The sequence below is a fragment of the Cebus imitator genome, unplaced genomic scaffold (genome assembly GCF_001604975.1).
Source record: "Cebus imitator isolate Cc_AM_T3 unplaced genomic scaffold, Cebus_imitator-1.0 Scaffold17, whole genome shotgun sequence".
NCBI classification, from domain to species: Eukaryota; Metazoa; Chordata; class Mammalia; order Primates; family Cebidae; genus Cebus; species Cebus imitator.
The window spans coordinates 1,812,596-1,836,954 of NW_016107332.1; the positions used below are offsets into that span (position 1 = coordinate 1,812,596).

The 24,359-nt window shown below is 44.1% G+C and overlaps 1 protein-coding gene across 7 annotated transcripts in view; it reads right to left on the reverse strand.

The window, feature by feature from the left end:
• Nucleotides 1-11,705, reverse strand: part of LEF1 (lymphoid enhancer binding factor 1) — a 124,755-nt gene extending 113,050 nt beyond the window's left edge. For 3 of the 7 annotated variants that reach the window (XM_017509104.2, XM_017509097.2, XM_017509109.2), the window contains exons 1-3: nucleotides 10,331-11,705; nucleotides 7,853-7,919; nucleotides 6,319-6,452 (exon numbers count right to left, since the gene is read on the reverse strand). In XM_017509104.2, coding sequence (XP_017364593.1) covers nucleotides 6,319-6,452; nucleotides 7,853-7,919; nucleotides 10,331-10,543 — 414 coding nt within the window. In that variant the 5' untranslated portion in view covers nucleotides 10,544-11,705. Of the gene's footprint in view, nucleotides 1-6,318; nucleotides 6,453-7,852; nucleotides 7,920-9,052; nucleotides 10,128-10,330 lie in introns of those variants that run through there. The other 4 variants (XM_017509091.2, XM_017509118.2, XM_017509123.2 and 1 more) reach the window with 3 other exon arrangements.
• Nucleotides 11,706-24,359: the final 12,654 nt, after the last annotated feature.

The following is a 24,359-nucleotide window of genomic DNA, read 5'->3' on the forward strand; positions in this document are numbered from 1 at the left end:
ATTCTCCTGCCTTAGCTTTCTGAGTAGCTGGGATTACAGGCACCCACCACCATGCCCGGTTAATTTTTGTATGTTTTAGTAGAGACAAGGTATCACCCTGTCGGTCAGAATGGTCTTGAACTCCTGACCTCAGGTGACCCACCTGCCTCAAGCAATAGGCAACTTTTTACAAGTGAACATAACAATGACAATAATTTACTATGGTGAACATCAAAATTTTATCTGCAAAACTGTCATCAAGTTCCACACAGGATTATCTGTGAGCACAGGTAGACACAATGGCCAACAAATCCAACTTTTTAAAGATTTTACCTGTCCCCAGTTAGCTGCAAAAATAAAACATATTTCTAGACACTCTGTGATGCAACCTCTCTGCTAGTCCCATTTCTCCCACACATGGAAAAACAGGGTTGGCAACAAAACTCTTGCTTGCTCTGCACTGCCCTTTCAATTTTCCCCATACGGACGGACTGAAGGCATGTGAGTACCATCGCTCAGTGTGCTTTGTAAGTGATCTACAGATAACAAGTTGATAATTTCATCAGGTTTACAGGTTTAGCTAGAGTGGGTATTATATATAAATGCACTCTTTTACAGAGGCTTTATAATCCTCTACACAGCCTCAGTCTGCAAATAGTGCCAGCTAGATTATCAGAAATTCTGAGTTAGCTGCTCCCTGTCCAGTCCTCTGCTCAACTCCCCACACTTCACTGTGGTACAGTTTAACTCCCAACTCTTCCTACCCCCACCCCACCCCCAGTCTTTCTTGTTCTCTAGGACATTTGAAGGCTTTCACCTCTTAAATCTTAGAGATTGGATCATGTATATCCCTAAAAGAGTTCATAGCAGAGTCTACAGTTCCTAGATGGGAAGTTCACAAGATCATAATATTTATAAAGTAATCATGAACCTAAAGTATATATTTTAAATTATTTGAATAAAGTCCAATGGCTGCCTTTTCTACATAAGAAAGGACTACTAGCACGAAGCAGTACTGAGTCTCTTGATTACCACAGCATTCGCTTCCTGCAGAGGGCTCAGCTCAGCACAATCACTTAAGCAACAGCTTTAAAGATGACAAGTTTTAAATGAACACTCCGTTAAAAAAAAAAAAAAAGAAAGAGAGAGAGAGAAACAAAAAGAGAGAGATACAAAGAGAGAGAGAGAGAGAGAGAGAGAGAGAGAGAGAGAGAGAGAAAGAGAGAAAGAGGCTTTTAGTCCTAGGAGAGCAGCACCTATGTAACGCTGACCTCTACTTTTACCTGGGACTAAAACGTACATGTTTTTCTGCTTGCCACAGAGAGTGCTGCCATGTTTTCTCTTTAAATTCCAATTCTTTTATCAAAATCAAAAGGAAATCAGCTTTGTAAAATTCCAATACATAAATGAGGAACAAAAGGAGTCAAAAATGAAGTGATTTCATTCCTCAAAAAAAATTCAATCACATAAACCCAAAATGGTTCTGCATAACAAACAACATTAAAAAAATAAAAAAAACCTCAACTGCTACAAAATTGATACCATAGCAAGTACTTGCGAGTCTACAAATTCAAGTCTAGAGGGTCCCATTTGTGAGATCCAATCTCTGCTCTGTTAAATCACATAAGAGTCTTGGACCACAGGAAAGACTGGATCAAAATAATGAGGTGGATGACAGCAAATCTAAGACCTGTATGGGGATGAAAAGAATACTTCAAAAGCAAGATTTTTGCCAATTGGCTTAATTGTCTTTTTTAGTATGTAGTCTTTTTTTAAAATATCTTTTGGGTTGTTCTCATGTCTTTATGAATGAATAAGAAACTACTAGGGTCATTTTAAAAACACTATCTAAGTAAGGACCAGGCATGTAAATACAATATTAGCTCTGAAAGGGTTGCATGTAACATGGCTCCTTGGGACACGTAAGTAAGCAAACTGGCCATAAGGTATTTGATGGGGGAACAACAAGAGCTCCCAACTATTCTGACTATTATCCTGACCCAAATTGTAGCAATGCAATTTAGAATATATCAAACAGGAAACTTTGGGGGCTCTGAGGAATTTTTCCACACATTCTCATAACATCTACATATACATTTGAATTAGAATAACACATTTTCTAAAACTTGTTCTCCACTTGAACGGGAAAATTCAATATGTTTAGCTTCAAAAAGTATACAACTTAAAATGGAAAAGTGAAAATAATTTATAGGTAAGTCAAATTCAGTAGCTTCTAGCAATAAAGTGAAAAGATAGTCTACCTTAAAAATCTTGCATGAGATATAAACTTTAGTCTCCATCTATCCTTGATTATTATTTGTTATTATTTTCAAAGGTATGCAACAATGTCATGTACAGTGGTATTCAGAAGCTTAAGTCCAACTTAGTTCCTTAATTCCAGACGTGAACAATGACAAAATCAGATTTTAGCTGTTTACAAGCAAATACAAATATGGAGGGTAGGTAAGACAAAGTTATAATAGGTATAATTCTGTTTATCAGAAACCAAAGTGTTGATTCCCCTAAGGTAAAAGTTGCAACAGAACTAAGTTATATAAAATAATTTAAAAAACTCATGCAATTTCTACTTTAAAAAATAAACAAATAAACATTTTAAAAGATAGCTGAAATGAGAACACCTATATCTTTCTTTTCCCACCTAAAAATTCACTCTTAGAAAGATCACAAAAAAACTAAAAACAATGAAGTTCGCAGCGCTACGCTGACCAGGTGTTATTGTGGTTTGGCGTCATTGAGCTGCAGCTTCCTGCACTGTGTTGCTTTTCCCTCCCCAAGCATCTGAAGAGAAATAAGATGTTTCTTTTCTGAGGTGTTAAACATTTGGGTTGCATGCAGGACAAATGGAAGATTGACACCTAAGATGAATAACCACAGTGCATTAAGCCAGTGGGAACTTTCACTACTTAAAGCTAGCCAAGCTCACCATTCACAAGGTGTTCAGGCACACAACTGCCAGAGTCAAACTAGGGATGTAAAGAAGGGTTTTTTTCTTTTAATACTTTACCATTGGTCTACAGGGATTTTCATAAATCAAGTTCAGAGAAAGAAAGGTTTGGGAGTATGCTTTTAATAAACTCTTCAGGGTCTTGGCTCTAAAATATTTAACAGGCTTGTACCTCTTCTCTCTGTGAAGAAGACCAACTCAAGCCAAGGTTTACTGTGCCCTAAGAACTCACGCTGACACCACACATGTCACGATCTTAGGTGCTTTCTTCTGGGCCCAATTTATCTGAACTAAGAATTCTTATTCAAAGTTCTGTGAGAGACTCATTCATACGATTTCTGGTATAGACACTATGGACATTCATACCCCTAAGGATTCCAGTTCTAGAAGGATGTAATTTGCCAATTAAAGTTCCCCTTGAGAAGGAAAAAAGCTGAGTAGGTGAAAGTGGTTCTCCTGAACAGGTAATACTGTATACTGGTCATAGGTAAAATCTGTTCACGCATATCTACATTAGCGTTCTTCTAAAAAATAAGCAAAAACACATGCGCTTTTAAATATTAAGACTCCAGGGGAAACATTTCTCTGCAGACCAGTTGGTCATATCTGGTATCCTCTGGATTATCTGCAGTTACATACAAACAAGACTATTTAGGGAAGGAGTGGTCAGGTCCCTCCCCAACCCCGGGTATTTTTCCAGTCCTAACACTTTTGGGAAGCAGATGCAGTAAACAAGCAATTGCTTGTAATGCAAATTCAAGTAGCAGGAGGCCAACGGGATGCTCCCATCCTAAGCCCAAACACAAATGGTGGCCATGCTCCTGACACCCTAGATGAGAATCTATCACTGTGGATGTCAGTGACACAAACACTCAGCCTTGCTAAGGATAGAGTTAAAGAGCAAGAAGGCAGAAGTGTGGTTAGGGGTGAAGAAGAGAGGCTGTCTTCCGGTTAGTGTTTTTGATCTCAGACACATTAAAAACAGCTGTTAGGTATTAAAAACCAAAGATTGTAACTCACTTCGGTTGGACCCTAAAAAAAAAAAAAAAATTGACAGAGTCTTGTGGTTACAGCTGAAAAGCTTCTGGAATTGTGCAAACTGCAGAATATCTCAAGAAAACTTGCCTAAAATAAATACATCCTAATATGTAACAGGATAAAGTAAAGCAGCAGATAACAGGGTAAGGTAACTGTTTCCTGACCACACCCCTTTCCTACACTCTACCCAGACCAACATTTATTCTGGCCACAAATCTTTCCTAAACAATGAATGACTGTTTGATTTCACTGACCTCAAAATTTTCATACATAAACTAACAATAAATACCTTCCATCAGAAGATATTTACTATCAAAATTTCAAAATGACTAGCATACTGGTAGATTGGGAGACAAGACTGTGGAAACGCAAGGCAGAATGCTGGCATAAAGAGGAAGATCAGCTTAATTTTCAATATTCTTAGGGATTATTTGTAAATACCAATAAATTTTCATTACACTGACTTTTAAAAATTATCATTTTGAAAGGGTAAGTAGCTGTTCTTTTTAAGGAATCAATTCCACAAATGCTGGATAAGCACAGCTGAAAAATGTAAGACTGTTTTGGGGGCTCTTTTCTATTGTCACCAACATTGCACTTTGATTTGGAAAGATTGTTATTCTGAAAATGACTTAACAGGAATCTTCAATTATTCCTTATCTAAAACATATTCTCGTTCCCTTCTTCACCCCCCTCCAAAAAAAAAAACAAAAAGCCTCCCCAAATTTTTAGTTATCTATATGTTTGCATGTTTTGTTCAAAAATTTAAAGTCTCCTACAATAATTAAAGCTCAATAATTATTTGAGGGGTCTCTAAATATTAAACTATTTTTGCTTTTATTAATCCACTTTTTAGGTAGGAGATTCCTTCTCATTACACAGAGGTCTCTATCATTAAATACTTGAAAAGCCTTAAAATATAAAATATCTATTTCCTATAGCAACCATCAGAAGATCTCCCTCAAGATTAGAAACCCAAGATCTCCATTTCAACTACTATACAAAAATTAGAAAAATCTTATTCCCTGAGAGATCAAATATCCTTTTGAAATTTATTGGAAAATAATTACAATAACATCTAAATCACAGTGCTCACACAAAGTGATTATATTTGATATAAGTATCATTTCAACAATTGAGGACTATGTATAATCATGATAACCACAAATACTCTTGTTGATAACTGTTGATTTTGAGCCAATATTCTCGGCTACTTTGGTGAATCTCCCCACTTCCAGATTTTGTTCACTAAGGTGTTAACAACATTACTCTTCCCAGATGTTTTTGACTGATTCTTTTTCAGTTGGTAGAAACACTGAACAAATAAGTCAAACACTATAGGTTCCATTTTACAATCCTAGATGTGACCTCCAGGGCTGTCAGTGAGACTGAAACCCTAATCCCCCAGACCCATACACATGTGTTTTTCATTGGGGGTTAGGTGGTAAAGGGAGAGTGGGGCTGGAGAGAAGGTAAATATATTGATGGGTCAGTAAAAAAATCCATCACCACTGCGTGGGATAATTCTAAGAGAGAACTCCATCACCAGCACATTTTACATCTACCTATTACACAAGTTACCATTTAGGTGTTTTCTCACTACATAAATGAGGTTTCTACTTCCTAAGAAAAATGTCAAATAACAAACATGAAATTCTTTATAATATTATGCATTTGCATAATACAGTTATAATACCACTGCATTTTTAGAATTTTAAAAGCTAACTAAACCACAAGATTAAAAAAAAGGAACAACTTTCATTAGGATTATCTTTGAGTGATGCTTTCTCAACAATTGACGGTAGAGTAAAAATAGCTCATCCTCCCCCACCAAACTGATCCTAAAGAAACAGTAGCTGATTCAATAAAATAAGACACTGTTTTAAAAGCCAAAGTAACACAACAAATGTTCAGCTTCAAATAGCTAAAGCCGTCTTGATTCTAGATAGCTTGTGTTTTGCCTTTTAGACAAACTAATTTAAAAGCTATACAGTCCTTATATTGCTTTAAAAGTAAATCAATTTTTTCCCTCATCAGCATAGAAAGCACAACTTATAAAATCATGGATTTGTTGACGTAACTTCACTTGATTTTATAACTCATGATCTGTTACATATTTATTTTAACCAATAAGCCAAAAACTAAAATTCCAAAGGCAAGACATCAAAGGTGGCACTATTTTAAGGTGTCCCTTCCTTGTAACAGCTCTTATTTAGCAATGAATGGTTATATATAGTGAAAGCATTTCCAATGAGTTTGGAAAAATAAACATTCTGCCAAAATACAAATCAATTTGCACTTCTGAACATAATTTGCAACATCAGCATGTTACTTACTGTTCTCGGGATAGGTGGAGAAAGAGATCCATTTGACATGTATGGGTCGTTATTCATATTTGGCATCATTATGTACCCGGAATAACTCGAGTAAGAGGGTCCCTTGTTGTAGAGGCCTCCATCTGGATGCTTTCCTGGGAGGATCCAAAGAACAATCAATGATGCACTGACTTCCCTTTTATATCGCTATATTTTTCATCTGAAAATCTAATGGTTCTCAGATAAATCAGACCTTGCATAAAAGATTTGTTTACAAAATACTGTAACTGGATTATTATGCTCTATTTTAGATCAACAGTATTTATTCTCTTAAATAGCTTAGCAGTAAACCAGATGTTTTAAAAACGTGGTTCAAACAGTTCTTCCACTACTGACTGATGTTTTCACAAAAATAAGTGTTATCTATTGAACGTAATTTGTTCTAATACTAACAAACTGGACTAAAAAATACAGAACACACACAAATCTAAAACTGTAATATAAATATATTAGGCCATCTAGCTACACACACACAGAGATATTTACGTACTTGAAGTTATATGTTTTGCCTTTTAGAGAAACTCAAAAATTCTACCTACTTGTGCTTGCAGGTTTCTAGAAAAATTCTAGATTCTACTGAGGGAGAGAGTTGTTATTTAGTATATAGGCAACTATCCAAATTTATAAAGGATTAACTCTGGGAGGCTTAATTTTATGTGCTACACTTAGATCACTTTGCCAAAGAAATTTTTGTTCAATATGTATATTTTTTCTGATTAATCTGTGCAACTATTTTGTAGCTGAGGAAGAAGCTTAATATATAATTATCTTCCCTTTTTCTGGTTAACATATTGTATGTAAAAACACTTCATTTTAGTTAGGCCAATGGTTAAGTAATTAATAGAGAACAGACAGGCTGACAAGGAAACCCTAAGGTTACCTGATTCTTTCAAAGTCACAAGGAATTCTCCTTAAGTCTAAATACATATGTATGTAAATTTTAAAGTTTTTAGCAAGATTCAGAAATAGGGAGAAAGTATATCATCTCTGATATGCACATTCCTAATTATAAATTTTATATTTTTACTGGCTAGATTCTGCTCTGCTCATTCACTGCCTGCCGTTTCACTACAATAAGAAACAAAACCCAGCAATTATCCAAGTGAAAATCCACTCACAACTGGTTGGAAAATAAATTGATAAATACTGTCATTCTTCTTAATAATATATTAAAAATACTAACGACCTAGGCTAATCGAAACTTAAGATGAGGAAGAGAAAAATTCATTATAGACATCCCCTCTTCCCTAAAGAATTTGGAACCCACCTGAAATCCAAAGGTCCCTAACCCATACAAAAACAGTTCTTAAATTATGTAATAATATACATTAGAGGAAGCCATAAGTTTCTTGCGTTTTCTTTACCATTTTACTAAAATAGAGGGCATAGTCTGACCTAGTCCCAGTTTCTTGAACTCAAAAGTAACAAAACACACCTATTTATACAAACTGCACACCTTGTATGCTAAAGTCAGAATTAGAATCGGTTATCTTACCGTCATCAGGGTGTTCTCTGGCCTTGTCGTGGTAGGGCTCCTGAGAGGTTTGTGCTTGTCTGGCCACCTAATATCATGAATCCCCACACCCAAAAGAAAAAAAAAATCACCTTAGAGTTTGTGACAATAATGATATAAATGTGTGTGCGCTGGTAATTCAAAGGAAGAGGTTTAGGGGCAACTTTGTTTTATTACTCTGAGAAACATATGCTAGTGTTTAGTATTGCAAAATCTTTTTCCTGTCAACATGTAGTTTTGAGTGATTATTAGCCACCCAAGACCAAAAACATATATACAGTAACAAAAGCAATAAAAGTATAGTTAAATTTGGGAAAGATCCACATGGTGTTCTGACTGCTGTTTATTAAACCATATCAAGGCTACTTGAATGCCTAACATGATAGGAGTATAGGAGTTAATGGGGTTGATGGTTTTGATAGCTTCTTCAACCACTGTTCACTTCAATCAGATCTCACTAAAAGAAGGCTAAAATAACATTTTGTAACTGAAAATGACATTTAAACATAAGCCAACCACTCAGGTGAGGTCTTAAGGCAACTACCCTGAGCGTAGTTCCAGCAGAAGCTCCACTCGAGCTTATAACCTACCATGGCTGGCTGAGTGCAGGCTTACAAAAGTAGAACGGTTCTGTGGTTACAGAGAGGAAAATTAGAGACTCAGGTTACAGACATCTAAAAGGTAGCCCCGTTGATATCAGTTTTGGTAATCACCATCCACCCAGACAGACTCAACCACGTGCAAATCAGTGGTATAACTCCTTCACCCTCAGGCCTCCTCATGCCCACTAAACACTTAGCAAAGGGTAACGCTTTAACACCCGAGTGCTCGGATTCCAACTCAGTGTCCTTCACCCGGACCAGAAAAGTGTGGAGAATATGAAGTGGGTGGCAAAATTATGTATGGACTAAGGCAGGACTAGCAAAATGGGTAGAAAGAGAGGCTGCTCTACAAATAGGAGAGTTTGGCAAAAAGCCTGTGTTTGGGATGTCATTTGGTTCTGGACGTGCGTCCTCACACTGACCTCCTTTTCCCAATACACACAATAGTCACAAACCTTTTACGCGGGGTTAGGTGCACCCTATCCCCGCCCCCACCCCGCTCAAACTGGATTCAACGGATAAAGAACAACCCTTCTGTTCTCTGAACGCAGGCCCCCAGCTTTTCGAAATGCGTACTCACCTCTGCCATTGGGATAGAGAAGGCAGCTCTGAGGTGTTCTTAAACGCGCAGTTTAAAACCCAAAATGTCCCCGCCCTCAAAACCACACACTTTCTTTTTGGGGGTAGAAGGATGCCATTTAAGGGAAAAAAAAGGTATATCCTCCAAGTTTCTTTGGAGGGAAAAAACGTTGGTTAAATCATTCTGGTGTCAGGACTTTTCTACCGATTTTCTCCAGAGGGTTTCCCAGTTGTGGAACAAGGTATCTGGTGTCCGGTATCTGGGTCCATCCGCCCACCCCCCCCCACCAGCTCTGGACGCGGCTTCAAACAGCCCTCCCGCGCGGCCTGACTCCGCGCTTTCTTTCGCCAGCACCCACGTGTCTCTATTTACTCTACTCAGGTTACCGGCGCGATCGCCCGCAGCGGGCCAGAGGACCGAGAAAGCGCCTTCGACCCATCCGGACTAGTGCCGGGCTTCCGCGGCTTCTCCGCTCGGAGTCGCCTTTCTTCCGCGTAGGTTTAAGGCCTCATCTGGGCCCAAACTCCAAATAAATGTTGTGGGTTTGTTTCCAAGTGATGGAGGTTGGAGAAAACTAGAGTCGGGGGCGGTACAGCCAGGGTGTACTCTTGGCGTGGCTCGGCTCGGCGCTCCCAAGCTCCAGGCTGCAGACCCAGGCGCTGGGGCACCAGCGGCCGCAGAGACTGAGCCCCGCCCCGCCCCCGCAGCCCGGGCGCGCGACCCTCGGCCGGTCGGCTCCCGCGGACAGGCTCGGCTGTGGTTGGGACGGCCCCGCCTGCCCCGGCCCACGCCCGCCTCCCCTTCCTCCCGCCTCCTGCTCTGCTCGTCCCCACCTAAGCCTTTGGTGGTTTAACGCACTTTTGCAGAGACGTCTACCAAGAGATAGCGGGTGCACTTTGTTTTCCGTCCCACGGAAGAATTTCTCAGTAGCGTTGTTCAGCCCTACTCGCTTTAAAGCATGGCACCTCTCAGCCCCAACAAAAAGAGCGAAGGCGAAACGTTGTGGGTTAAGGGCACGTTTTCCTGCCCGCGAACCAACCGTTCAGCCACCGAACCCCCTAAACTGATCCACTTGAAGTTCACACACACACACACACACACACACACACACACACGGAATGTGGACCGGGGGCCCAGCCACGCACACACCCCAGAACAAACGAGGGATCGACTCGAGACCCTCAGCCGGGCTGCCGGGCGCCTTCGCTCCCTTCCTCCCTCTCTGCGTTTCCCAGGGACCCGCCACGCCTCTCGGAACCGGGGCACTGGCCCGCTCACCTCGTGTCCGTTGCTGGCCGGGATGATTTCAGACTCGTTCACCAAGGAGGACTTGATGTCAGCTAAATCGCCTTCCTCTTCGGGGTGGCTAATCTCGGCGAAGATCTTCTCCTTCTGAGGATCGCCCTCGTCCTTGAAGGGGATCATCTCGTCTGTGGCGCAGAGTTCCGGGTCCCCCCCGCCGCCGCCACCTCCCCCGGAGAGTTGAGGCATCCCGACGGCTCTGTAATCTCCGCTCCGCCGTGGGAGCACCGGCGGCGACAGCAGGAAAGACTGGGGGGGTAACTCAAGGGTGGGAGAGGAGAGGAGAGTTGGAAGGGTTCGTGCGGGAAGACCGCGGGCGGAACCGGGGCGGGCGAGCGCGGGGCAGCCGGCCGGCAGCCGGAGCAGCTGCCGCGGCGCCCGAATCCCGGCGGCCGCCGCGCTTTCCCGCTTCTCGGAGACCGACGCCGGCGCCCGCCCCTGAGGCCGAAGGGCACTGGGCGGCGAGGGCCGCGGTAGCTGGCGCCTCCGGGGGCGTCTGCGAGGCGCGCGCTAGGCTAGGCTGCCCGGGTGGCCACCCCACGCCCCCCGCGTCGCCGGGATTTGCTCGCGGAGGACGCCGGTTCTTGAGGGAGCGCGACTCCCCAAAGTGCAGAGGAGGGTCCGGCGGCGCGTCTCCGCGGAAACCTCTCCACTGTAGTTACCCCGGATGCCGACTTAGTAGTTTGTTTTCCGAGAAAAGAGAGGGGATCTGGGCCAAAAGGCCGTTTGTCCCAGCAAAGAAGGTGCAAGGATCAGAAGATAACGAAATGTCCACTTCCTGAAGGGTGGGGAAAAAAAAGAAAAAGAGCCACCCACGCTGGAGATGTCCGTTTTAGAGCTTCTTATTTTCTTCCCTTTTGCTTCGGGTTTCCTTCTCGAGGTTCATTTAATCTGCTAGAGGAGGAGGAGGAGAAGAAGGTGGGGGCCGTAGACGACGGGAAGAGAAAGAGAAGTTTGCCAAGAATAAAGTTTTCGCCGGCAAGCACCGGGACTCCGCAGTGGAGGGCACAGCGGAGTCTCGGGGAGTCACAGCAGGGGCCTCGGGCCCAAAAGCTTCTGCCCGGAGCTCGAGCCGACACAAACACACAGCCCGACCCCTCTTTGTTCCCGGCTCGAGTTTCTCAGCCTGGCTCGCCCGCTCGCGGCTCTGCACGCCTCCGCCGGCCAGCTCTGTCAAAGCAAAGAGCTGCTCCCCTTGGGTTCGCCCAGCCGAGGGGAGGGGACGCCCCGAGCTTGGCCGTGTGCGAGGCTCCGGGCGCGTCCGGGTTCCTCGGCCCAAGAGCGCGCAGCCCGGGTCCCTCCTCTGTGCCCTGCCCCGCAGGTGAGCGGCTGCGCCTCCCCACCGCTTCTCCTCCTCCCGCGCCTCGCCGGCGCTGAAAAGCTACCCACTTGCGTCGCTTCTCCTCCCTCTCCCCTCCCCCGCCTCCAGCTCTCCTTGGCTGCCCGCTGGAGGAGATGCGGGGGGGTAGGGGGGAGCCGGCGAGAAGGAGGTGGTGATTGAGGGCTTTTTTTTTCTTTTTCTTTTCCCAGATCCTGTAGGACGAGTCTTGGTTTTGGGGTGTGTGAGTGTGTGTATGTGCGTGTGCGCCTGGAGGGAAGGATCAAGCAACTTGGCGAGAGGAGGAAGGACCGGGCGCTGCTTATAACCCACCGAGAGGCCCGCTTTGCCCGCGTGAAATTGACAAGAAACATTGCCGGAATGGCTTAACTTCATCATCTAAGTATCTATATTCTTGGCCCGCACCCACCCACTCCTTTTCCTCTGCCAGTCTCTCCCCTACCTCCTTGACGCCTCCCACTCTCCCTCCCTCGCTGTGGCAGGGGGAGGAAGATGAAAGAGAAAGCCGCCGCCGCTGTGATCGACACCACATTGATAGATGCTCTGACAGTGGGGAGAGGCGGGAATCCGGGACTGAGAAAAGAAGGAAAAGGCGAAAATATAACAGACATTGCTCAACTAATAAGAGAGAACAGAAGAACAACGAAAAGAGAGTTGTGGCTTTCCCGAATACCATATCACACACAAGCTCTTTGGAGACAGGGGAACATGCTAGAGAAAAATAAAATCTTCAGGCTTACCGAGAAAAAAATATGACGAGGAAGAAGGAACTGAAGACTGGATCTTAATTATTGGTTTTTAAACAATATCTCTTTCATTCCGTCCTCGCCACGGGATGTACGGAGAGTTATGCTAGGTCTCTCGTGGGTTTTCAGAGACACGCCGCAGTGTGTGGGAACCTCATAGAGAATGAAAAGATAATTCAAGAAGAGAAGGCAAAAAGACTCAGGAGAGCAAAGCCAGAAGAGGGAGGGAGGATGGGGCAGTCCCTGGCACCTTGGACTGCAAGCTGAAAGGGACCCTTGAAGATGCAAATCCGAATACAACCTCAAAAATTCCCCAGTCTCCACTGTCTCTTTGATGCATTTTGTACAAGGACAGGAGTTTTCAGGAGATACTTTGTGAAAGTTACAAGAGAAGGGAAGCTGAAGTTTGAAAACACATTTTGTCCCTTGGTTCTCAAACCCCCTCAGTTAAAAATCTAGGCAAAATTATTATATCCAATACAGTAGCCATCTGTAAAACTTCAGAACAGTAAACAAAGGACATAAATGTATCTTTATCGCCCTTAAATCGAAAATAAGGAAAACATTACAGAATCAGATTTGGCTCTATTTTACAGGAATGATCAGGCAAAGATCCCTCTTTTTTTCCTAAAGGTGAAATTTCAGGCGGCTGGACACTGAATGGGTAAAGATTTTTAATAATCCTGTATCTAAGAGAGCATTTAAAACTTCACCTACTAATAACTACTTCTTCTTGGAAATGAGAATTTACTAGGAAGCAATTTTTTAAACTTTATGAAGGCTCTAGTTGGTCTCTAGAACATGGCCAGTAGTCACATGTAAATTCTATCTGAGAGAGTTGGGGTGAAATTAAGGGGTTGGTAAAGGAAGCCAGGAAAAGTAAAACATTAAATCCATTTTTAATAACTGACAATGCTGTGCCTCAAGAGAAGAAAAAGAGTATATTCTGCTACAGTGTGTGAGAAATCCAATTTTTGTTTTTGGATGATGGTGGTATGTCACTTCTCTTAAAGTTAGGCACCAGTGTGAGTGAGAGTCCCAGAGAAGTGAACATGTATCTGTGTCAGACATTTATAGCCCCATTCTTAAAAGACATAAGGGAAAACAAAGTCAAAAGTCCTCTCATAAACTGCATCAATTTGACCAATAGGAAAAGTACTGGAAAATGCAGTTTCACCAAAGCAGAGTAGAGGATCCTTTTCATCAAACCCTTAGGAGGGGGAGGGGGAACACAGAACTGCCAGGGGGGAGTTTCTGGAAACCAAAAGGAGATTAAATAATGACTCTTACATCTCCCCTGTTTAAGTGCTGAAACTAATTCAGATCCCATTTTCTCCTTCATGTTAACTCTCTGATTTCTCGAGTCATTTGGAGCCCATGCTCCAGGTGTCCTGAAGACCAGGAGTTCAAGAAGATGGGAATTTTTGCAACAATAACTAGTGGAAACTGTTCATCTGAAGGGCCAAGGGTGGGTGGCTGTGTTTGGTATTTTACTGTGACCCTGTCCATTGAAAACATTGTTTCTAACGAAATCACCCAGCACCTTGCTCTATTTGCGTGGCTGTTTTCTTTACAGTGGTGTAACTGGTCTTGGCCGATTGTCTTTAGGGTTGTTGTAAATCTTCTGATGAGCAGCACTTATAAGGGGTTTTACTAAAAACCATGCGCCCCAAATTTGTAAAGCTTCGTTTGGGAGAGAGGTTGACATTGCCACGTGAAGTCTGTCTTTTGGAAAAAGCAGGAGGACGCAGAAGGACACAGGAGGGGCAAAGTAATCCCAGGAAGACGTTCCTCCCCTCCCTTACGGATTCAGTGTAGTTCCTGGCAAAGGCAATTCTGTCACCAGGCGGTCTTTTCTAATATGTGTGGGGGCTGCTATTAACATAAGCAGCCGCCTCTACGGGTGCGAGTGGGATCCTGGGTCCGGGATGTGGTGGGTGCGGTGCGGGAGAGGCACCCGCCACTCGCCGCCTCCTTCCCTCGGATGTAGAGGCAAGTTGTTCGTGTGAACTCGAGCGAACGACTGGAGGTTGACTGTTGCAGGTTCACTCCTTCAGGATGTGGGTTTCAGGGGGCGTTTTGATGTGATTTAATTCCGACCGTGAAAACAATTGCTAGGGGCTGGCTGGATTGCTGTTGGTTTTTCCCCTCCTGGTGGCTTTGCTTGGTTTGGGTTTAGCTTAGGAGCAAACTTGTTTTATATCAACACTTCCTTCTGCATCGGGCGCTGTCTCCTCAACTGCGTGAGGGGCGAGGCACCCACCCCGCGCAAGAACAGAGGAGCGGGTGGGGAGGAGAGACCGCCTCGCTGCCCACGGGGTAAGCGGAGCCCAGCCCCGCTTGGGACTGTGCAGGAGAGCAAGGGGAGTGAGCCCCACTCACACTAGAAAACCCCTCCCCTCGGCGATTTTGCTGCCAACTCGAGTCGGCTACAGACAGTCCAGCGAGTCCTTAATTACAAGGACCAGAGAAAAGCACGGTGCCCCTCAAGTCCTCTCCGCCCCCTCGGTCCTAACCCCGGCCCAGGCTCCGGATCTTCCCCTTTGTGTGGCCTGGACTCTCTCCCAGCTACAACTTTGGTGGGATCCCAAGGGAAGGAGGTGGCGGGGCCTACAGAAGAGGATACTCAGAAGCCGGGGAGAAAGGGCTAGAAAACGAATAATGTGATTCCAGAGGCAGAACTCCGACCCCCTCCATTTCCCACCCTGGGTTCGCCCAGAGACTAAAGCTGTGGGCATCTTCGGTTTAACGGACTTCGCGGAAAAGGAGAAAAGGGGCGCGAGGGAAATGGCAGTTTGTGTCCCAGGGGTTCTTCCGCTTCTTCTTACCACCTCCTAAAGACAAACAAACTCAACTCCCCACCCTCCGGGGTATCAGGGAACTCGCGGGACCGTGAAAAAGTCGTTCCCAAATCCGGCCGCCTGTGGACGTCGGACTTCCGCGGGGCCGGCGCCCGTTGGCGTCTGCAGCTCGGCGCAGCCTCGCGGGGCTGGAGCTAGGGGGGTCCGCCACCCCTCGCGCCCTCCTGCGGATTTCCCCGCGCTGGGCCAAGGCAGGCCGAGCCCCGCGTCCGCGCCTCGCGGGTGTCGGTCCGAGGCGCAGCGGTCCAGAGGACCGCCTCCTCCCGCGGCCCACGAGGAAGGGGCGCATCCCACCTCCCTCTGCGGGCCGCCCCTCTTCCACCTGGGAGGCGAGGGCGCATGTCCCAGGGCTGCCCAGAGGGAGAGGAATCTCGCCGGGAGGAGAGCGCCCTGGACCCAGGGACGCGAGGCGGGCGCAGGGGAGCCGAAGGAGCCAGACAGGGCCCCGCCACGCGCCCTCGCCGCTTGGCTCGGCTCTGCGCCGGGAACTCTGGCTCCCATGCACGGGGAATGCCTAGAATGGAGCTGGAATGGAGGTGGGAGCTGTAGTCATTTTGCGGGTCACAGGACTGCTCATTTCTTGGGCAGGACGTGACATTCTTTTCCCTCCTTTCTGAAAAACTTTCCTCAGGCGCCTGAACTTGGCATGGTGACCGGCCTCGGAAGGCCGGCGGGTAGCCCGGCCGCGGCATCCAACCCTTCGCCCTCCTCGCCCGGGTCCCTCAGTGCCCCTCGGCTCGCCCCCCGGGTCGGGGACGCGCGCGGAAAGGCCGCCCGCGCGCGCGAGCCGAGCCTTATATCGGCTGAGGGCGGCGCCTGCGCAGGGCCCGGCGCGGCGGCGCGGCCTTTGAAGTCGTGGCGGCTGCCGCTTTCATCCTTTCTTTTTTCCCTCGCAGGCCCCTTTGTGTGACTAAATTTGGCAAGAATATGGATCCCAGCCAGTCTTTCCACGTGTGCTCCCAGCTCCCAGCTGAGAAGGCCAAGGGTTCTCTTCCGGGTAAGGAGACAGGGAGAAAGATCAAAGAGTTTGGGGAGCTGGATCAGAAATGTGAATTGAAAATAAAAATCAAGCCTGGACACATTCCAGATTCTAAAGCAAAACCAACTCTCAGCAGAGGCTGGCTCTCTATAGCTTTCTTTCCTTCTCTCTCTGCTCCCTGCGACCATTCTTGAGCACATGGGATAAAATAAAGAGAACATAGGGAAACAGTTAGTTTCTCTAGATTTCGTTTTGTCGTAATTTTATTAGGGATAATATCTTGTTCTTAATCACCGGTATGTAAAGCTGAATTTCTTCAGCCGTAAATATTGTCTTATTTCAGCATGCGAACACTTTCTTCTGCGACCACATTTGGGAAGAAAACGTTGACACAACACGTGTGCATATATATGTTCGTTGTGTATGGTGGTCCTTTTTTTCTACACACGATATGGTGCACCGCATAGTTTTGTTCCACAGAACTTAGATTCTGGAAACCCAATGTTAATGTTTTTATCAAAGTAGTATCATAGTTGGTCCCTGTGATTTGAAAACCTCTTGTCGATAGACTGCAAAGATCTTTTCCTATAGGCCACTAGTCAGAAACGTTTCTGTTTTTATGGTTAAAAAACTGTAGGTCCTTTCCCTTCTGTTGTTATGGAAATAACTAAAATAAAGAGACAGCTTTGAAATACTGAGATACCAAGCCAGGAGATGGGCCCTGCCACTCCCTCTCATGCCATTGGTGACCTCAGTCAAGCCATTTAACCTCTCCCAGAGTCAGTTTCCTCTCTGAAAAATGGGTGTAATAATACCGTACTATTAAGTGAGATCATGCATGTGAAAGTATGTACAAATGTATTATTAGACCAAGAAGCAAAGACGATCCTTTTTAGGGGACCTGTTAAGTTGCAAAACCAAAAACGTCTGAAGTGCTAGGAACCCTTACCACAGGAGCAAATGGGAAGTCACACTTCAGGTCCGCTGCTATGACCATCTCCACGCCTCCATCAGTTGTGTTACAAAGGCCACCAAAATCATTGACTCGTTTGTTACCCCCTAAGTGAGCATGATGAGAGATCATTTTAAGAACAGAGTGGCTCACCCTTGTAATCCCAGCACTTTGGGTGGTCAAGGCAGGTGGAACACTTGAGGTCAGGAGTTCGAGACCAGTCTGGTGAAACCCTGTCTCTACTAAAAATAAAAAATTAGCTGGGTGTGGTGGCGCATGCCTGTAATCCCAGCTACTTGGGCGGCTGAGGCAGGAGAATTGCTTGAACCCGGGAGACGAGACGGAGGATGCAGTGAGCCGAGATTGTGCCACTGCACTCCAGCCTGGGCGATAGAGCGAGACTCTGCCTCAAAAAAAAAAAAAAAAAATGGGTCGGGCACAGTGGCTCACACCTGCAATCCCAGCACTTTGGGAGGTTAAGGCAGGTGGATCACAAGGTCAGGAGCTTAAGATCAGCCTGGCCAAGATAGTCCTGAACTAAAAATACTTGTTGCTACTAAAAATACAAAAATTAGCTAGGTGTGGTGGCAGGCACCTGTAATCCCAGTTACTCAGGAGGCTGAGGCAGGGAATTGCTTGAATCCAGGAGGCGCAGGTTTCAGTGAGCTGAGATCACACCACTGCACTCCAACCTGGGTGACAGAGACTCTCGCAAATAAAATGAAATGAACAGAGCGAATATGCCTTAACTCGTGTTTATCATGGGCTCTTAATGAATTCATAAGTGGATGAAGAAAATAGCACTGAAAACTATATTTTTGTGAGACATTTGACACACATTACAGTAGCTCTGAAAACAGTCTTAGTATGATGGCCTGAGAAAGCAGTAATGTATATGTGTATAAAATACTCCCAACAACAGGACTCAGAGGTGGGGAGAGTGACTAGAAAGGTATGTAAGAGGTGTGCCTTGGGACTGTGTAAGTGCCACCAAAATCTATGTTTTAGAATAGAATGTCATGATGTATCTCAGGCAGAGGTATCTCAAGTTTACAAATGCAGTAAAGATGATTGCTAGGGCTGGTTGTGAAGTGAGGAGTACCACAGGTGTAATACATAGGGCATTTAGCTTAATGTACGTCAGTGTGATCCTTTCTAACCTAAGGTGACCCCCACCAATGGAGCCATTTCCTGGACTCATTGGGAGCCATTTTCCAATATAAGCTTTTCAGTGTGACCTGTAGACAAAGTGATGAAAGCAGAAGGGCTGGGAGATGGGTGGGGTTCCAGGGTTCCTAGGTCCCTTTGGCATGGCCCAAGCCTGCCCAGGGTGCAGACTCCTCTTGAGATGCTCCATCTCTTTCGGCTGCCTCCTGCCAGCAGCAACCCTCAACCTTTGCCAATTGTGTGGAAGGGATTCTATAGCAATTTTTATCGGCTCTTAGAAAGTACCTTCTATTTTCAATGCACCTTTCCCCAAATGTCCCAAATTAGAAGTGGATGCTAATCAAGTTTACTGGTCAACTTCAATTCTTTTCTCTGTTCTTTACACATGCAGCCTTTTTGAAATTTATTCTTGTCCGAAAGAGGAACATAGATCAAGGATTCTATCTTGCTTTTGTGGGGGCAATGGAGAAACCCTGAAAACACTCAAGGAAAACCTGGGGCCTTCTATTAAAGAAAATAAACTCCCTGAGAGGGGAGGCATAGCCAAGGAATTTACTTATTTTTATAAATGTCTTTCCCAGGTGGATATGGTAATGGATGTGTTTCTTGAATTGTGGTAAATGCACCTCATAAAATGAAAGGACTAGGGTTGTATTCTCAGGCTTCCTGGGCTCCGTTGGCATTGGGCAAGCACGTAATCTCTGGTTTGAGGCTAGAAGCCAAAGCCACAACCTTCTTGCAGTACCAATTGAGCCATAGGGAGATTAATGCAGAACAAGGTCATTAGTCTCATTGTTCATCCAGTTACTAGCTGCACAGATTTGTGTAAATTTCAGCTACAGTGGTTGCAGCCTGCCTTTGATGTGTGTAATCTGTACATTTTAGTGCTCTAGGAAAGGGCCTGATTGACAAGTTCTACATCCAATGCCCAGAAAACACATCCTACACAGGCACAGCAAACCGTGGAGTTGAACAATTTTCCAGTGAGTTCCATCAAAGTAAATAAACCAACCTAGAGGGTCAGGATTGAGCCTCCTTTTTCTCATGACATGACTTTTGAGTGTCCTTGGGAATGGTTTGAATTTGTTTTCATTTGAAACTGGGTAACTGCTTTAAATCCTTATTTACCTCTCAGAGGAAGAACTTGGCCTGTATGACGTTTGACCTTGAGGATGCTTTGTTTTAAAGCCCTTCTGTCTATAAAAAGAGACTCTTCTAGTGAGGTTATCTGTACTCATATATACATTTATCCAAGACACAGACAATTTCTAGTTCTTTCCTTAACTCTGTCTTGCTTGTATGACTCTGCTTAAATTCAGAATTAACAATGATGGGGGTGAATTCAGAGCCAATGCAAATAGTGTAGGCTACAAAATTGTCATCTGGCTCCACTAAACACTTTTCTTTGGCAAAAATGAAGCTAATTTGCCTTATCTGAATTTGACTTAAAGGGCTTGCAATCCTGCTCTGCCAATCAACAGATCTCAAGTCCACTTCCCTTAGGTAAAACGCAGAAAGCAAGGGACAGAGATAAACTACTATCCTGTGAGGTTAGGTGGTAATTTTTGACTGCCAGTTCTGATAACTACAGACTCCCAAATATATGTTGAGGCTTGAGTTACCCAGATATTTGATTTTTGCAGTTGAAATACTTGGGACAATTTTTAGACTGTTTTACTTTGTGTCTCACCGTGGCTGAGTCAGACAGACCTTGTTGAAGCTCCAGCTCTCTCACTGTTAGCAAAGGAGTCACCTTTGCAACTGACTCCAGAGAGTCTCTGGCTTTCATTCTTTTTTTTTTTTTTTCAGGCAGTCTCACTCTGTTGGCCAGGCTGGAGTGCAGTGGTGCAATCTCTGCTCACTGCAACCTCTACCGCACAGGTTCAAGCGATTCTTGTGCCTCAGTCTCCCAAGTAGTTGGGTCTAGGGACTATATGCATGCTCCACCATGCCCAGGTAATTTTTTTTGCATTTTTAGTAGAGATGGGGTTTTGCCATGTTGGCCAGGCTGGTCTTGAAGTTCTGACCTCAAGCAATCTGCCCGCCTTGTCCTCTCAAAGTGCTCTGGCTTCCATTCTCACTGGGTTCCATGCATGCCGCGCAACAGTTCATGCCTCAGAGAGCAGCCAAAGTCATCCTTTAACATTTCCTACTGTGGCTTCCAAGTCCCTACGTGAACTGTTTCCTGGCTTCCTCTTGCTCACTGCTCTATAGCACCACTGGCTCTCCAACTATTCCTTCAGAATACAAAACACATGCACACTTGCGTGTGTGTGTGCACACATACACACACACACTACATACATCAGTCTTTGTTGCCTCTGCCCAGAAGCTCCTGGCCAGGTAGGTGTTCACAGGGCTGACGCCTGACTTCATTCAGGTTCTGCTTGGGTAGCTCCTTCTTAGACTTTGTTATCTTAAAAAATAGCCATCCCCCAAATCTCCTGCCTTCACTCCAATTCTGGTCACTCTCTATTTTTTATGGACTTCATCTTCTTTTACTGTCATTGCCTGGCATATTTGTTATCCTTACTTACTGTACTTATTACCTTTCTCACCTACTGGTTCATCAGTTCCATGAGGGTGGGGACTTTCTTTGCTTTATCCTCACTGCCTGTGGCAGCTCTTGGTGCATAGAAAATATGCTAGTAAGGTGTGTAGAAGAATGAATTAACATGGCCTTTGACAACCTCAGGTTTCTTATCTGTAATACCTCCCTTATGGAAGATTACAAATAATTGATATAAAATTACCTGACATACAGTAGATACACTCAGTAGGTGATAACTAGGACTATATAGGCCAGCACTGCCAAATGAAATATAATGCAAGTCACAAATGTAATTTTAAATTAAAAAGCTAGAAACACATTAATTTTAATAATATATTTGATTTAACCCAAATGTTGAAATTATTACCATTTTAATATATAATCATTATAAAAACTTATTAATGAAAGGTTTTATTTTTTTCATATTAAGTCTTTGTAATCCAGTGCAGTTTACTTACAGCATGAGTCAGTTCAAACTGGCTAGATTTTGAGTGTTTGGTAGCACAGTATGGTTGACGCTACTGTATCAGCACAGTTACAGTCAGTCAACTCTTTAATGACAAGTTTTTGTCAGATTCATCTTTGTAACCCCCATGCTGCCTTACACATTTTCTTCCAAACAGTAGATGATCAAAAATGTATCAAAGAATATCATAACAATATATTGTTACATAAAATTTTTCGTGGCAAATTCAGACTTTCAACTTATTGGAGGGTGAAAGAAGCCTCGGTGAAGTAGCTTGAGATTATAATCATCATTCTAAGGGTATTATAACAGTGCTTTGCCCATAATAGAGGTGTGCAGTGAATAGTGTGGTTCTCGTGTGCTGCTGAGTTGAGTATTTTTTCTACATTGTAAATGTTAGATTTGCCATTGAACTTTAGGAAATATGTAAGTTGAAGGTTTTCTGTATCATATTTTCCAGGATAGGGTTCTCCTCCCTGTAAAACTGCCAAACCTGCAGTTCTATAAGTGTCATCCAGGTTCATAGGTTTCTCAGGAAATACACACCATGCAGAGTGCCTATTCCCAATGCAGATTTCATTTTCAGGTACTTTCTGGGACACATGGGCCAGATATAATAGTAAGTCTATTCTGTCCTGTGCCTCCAGTTTTCACTAAAATGCTTTAATAAGGCATTAGCCTTAGGCCTAGCAAATGCTTTTAGTTGCAATAGTCTTCCCCCCCCCACCACCACCCACCCCCGCCACTATTTCAGAGACTTAAACCTGATGCAGTAAGAGGACGAAAGTGAACAAAAGAGCAGGGTCATTTTCTAGAAGAAATGGGTAAACACTCTTCTGTTGAGAGATGTACCTCTAAAGCCTTGATGTGCTTTTATGGTAGAGAACATGTGACTTTAAAAATGATCCATAGGCCGGGCGCAGTGGCTCACACCTGTAACCTCGGCACTTTGGGAGGTCAAAGTTGGAGGATCACCTGAGGTCAGGAGTTCGAGACCAGTCTGGCCCACATGATGAAACCCTGTCTTTATTGAAAATACAAAAATTAGCCAGGCGTGATGGCAGGAGCCTGTAATCTCAGCTACTCAGAAGGCTGAGACAGGAGAATTGCCTGAACCCAGCCATTCAGGAGATTGAGGCAGAGGTTGCAGTGAGCCAAGATCATCCCATTGCACTCCAGCCTGGGCAACAAGAGCAAAACTCCATCTCAAGAAAAATAAATAAATAAAAATGACCCATAGATTTTCACTAAAGTACAGAGAGTAGGCTGGGCACAGTGGCTCACACCTGTAATCCCAGCACTTTGGGGTCAAGGCAAGAGGATTGCTTGAAGCTGGGAGTTCAAGACCAGCCTGGCCAACATAGCAAGACCCCATCTCTACAAATAAAATTAATTAGCTGGATGTGGTGGTGTGCACCAGTAGGTCCAGCTTGTGCCACTGCACTCTTGCTTGGGCAACAGATGAGATCCCACCTCAAAAAGAGGAAGAAGAAGTAGATGAAGAAGAAGAAGAGGAGGAGGAAGGAGAAGAAGAACAGGAGGAGAAGAGAAGGAAGAAGGAATTTGAGGAGGAGAAGGAGGAAGAGGGAAGAGAAGGAAAAAGAAGGAAAAAAGAAGAAGAAAGAGGAAGAGAAGAGGAAGAAGAGGAAGAGGAGAAGAGGAAGAAAAGGAAAAGGAGGAAAGAGAAGGAAGAAGGAGAAAAATAAGAAAGGAAGAGGAAGAAGAGGAGGAGGAAGAAAAAGCTTTTATAACTTTAAAAAACTGTGAAAAGTCTAGCTGTGGATTTGTGAAATTCTAATACAGCTTGATCGTGAAATATCACACAGCTTTGTTAATGATGCTCAATTATTTTTATTCACATGAAGATATTAGTGATACATTGCTAAGTTAAAAGAGCAAGTTATAAGAGAATACTTGCAATCATGCCTCATTTAAAAAAGTTTCTGTCTACAGATCGTTTATTAGAATGTGAACTCTGTGAGCAGGGGCACTGTCTTGTTTATCACAGTATATCTGATGTCTAGAACAATTTCTGACTCAAAGTAGGTACTTAGTATCTGTTGACTATATCTGGAAGGATAGACAGTAAGATACTAATAATAGTAGTTTTCTCTGAATAGTGGAGGCATGAGTGATTTTTATTTATTTATTTATTTTGCTTTTAGAATTTTTTTTTTCTTTGAGACAGAGTCTCACTCTGTCACTTAGGCTGAAGTGCAATGGCGCAATCTCGGCTCATGCAACCTCTGCCTCCAGGTTCAATTGATTCTCCTGCCTTAGCCTCCTGAGTAGCTGGGATTACACGTGCGCACCACTATGCCCAACTAATTTTTGTATTTTTAGCAGAGACGGGGTTTCACCATGTTGGCCAGGCTGATATCAAACTTCTGACCTCAGATGCTCTGCCTGCCTTGGTCTTCCAAAGTGCTGGGATTACAGATGTGAACCACTGCACCTGGCTGCTTTTAGAAAATTTTATATGCAATGAACCAGCATTATTAAAGTAATAAAACGTAATTTTAAGGGTTATGTAATACAAAATCTTAAAAAGTAAAATTGCTGATCCTAGATAATTTCGACAACAAAAATTAGTAAATCACATAGGAAGAGTGTCAGGAACTGGGGACAGTATTGGAGCCACTGCATCACAGCAGACACAATTTCAGGGCCACCTGCTGGTCATGCAGAGGTCAATACAAAAGAACTCTGACAGTTTATGGCAAGCTTGTCCAACCCATGGCCTACAGCCCACATATGGCCCAGGACAACTTCAAATGCAGCCAGATATGAATTTGTAAACTTTCTTAAAACACGATTAAAAAAAATTTTTTTAGCTCATCAGCTATTGTTAGTATATTTTATGTGTGGCCCAAAACAATTCTTCTTCTAGTGTGGCCCAGGGAAGCCAAAAGATTGGACATCTCTGGTTTATAATGATCAGAAA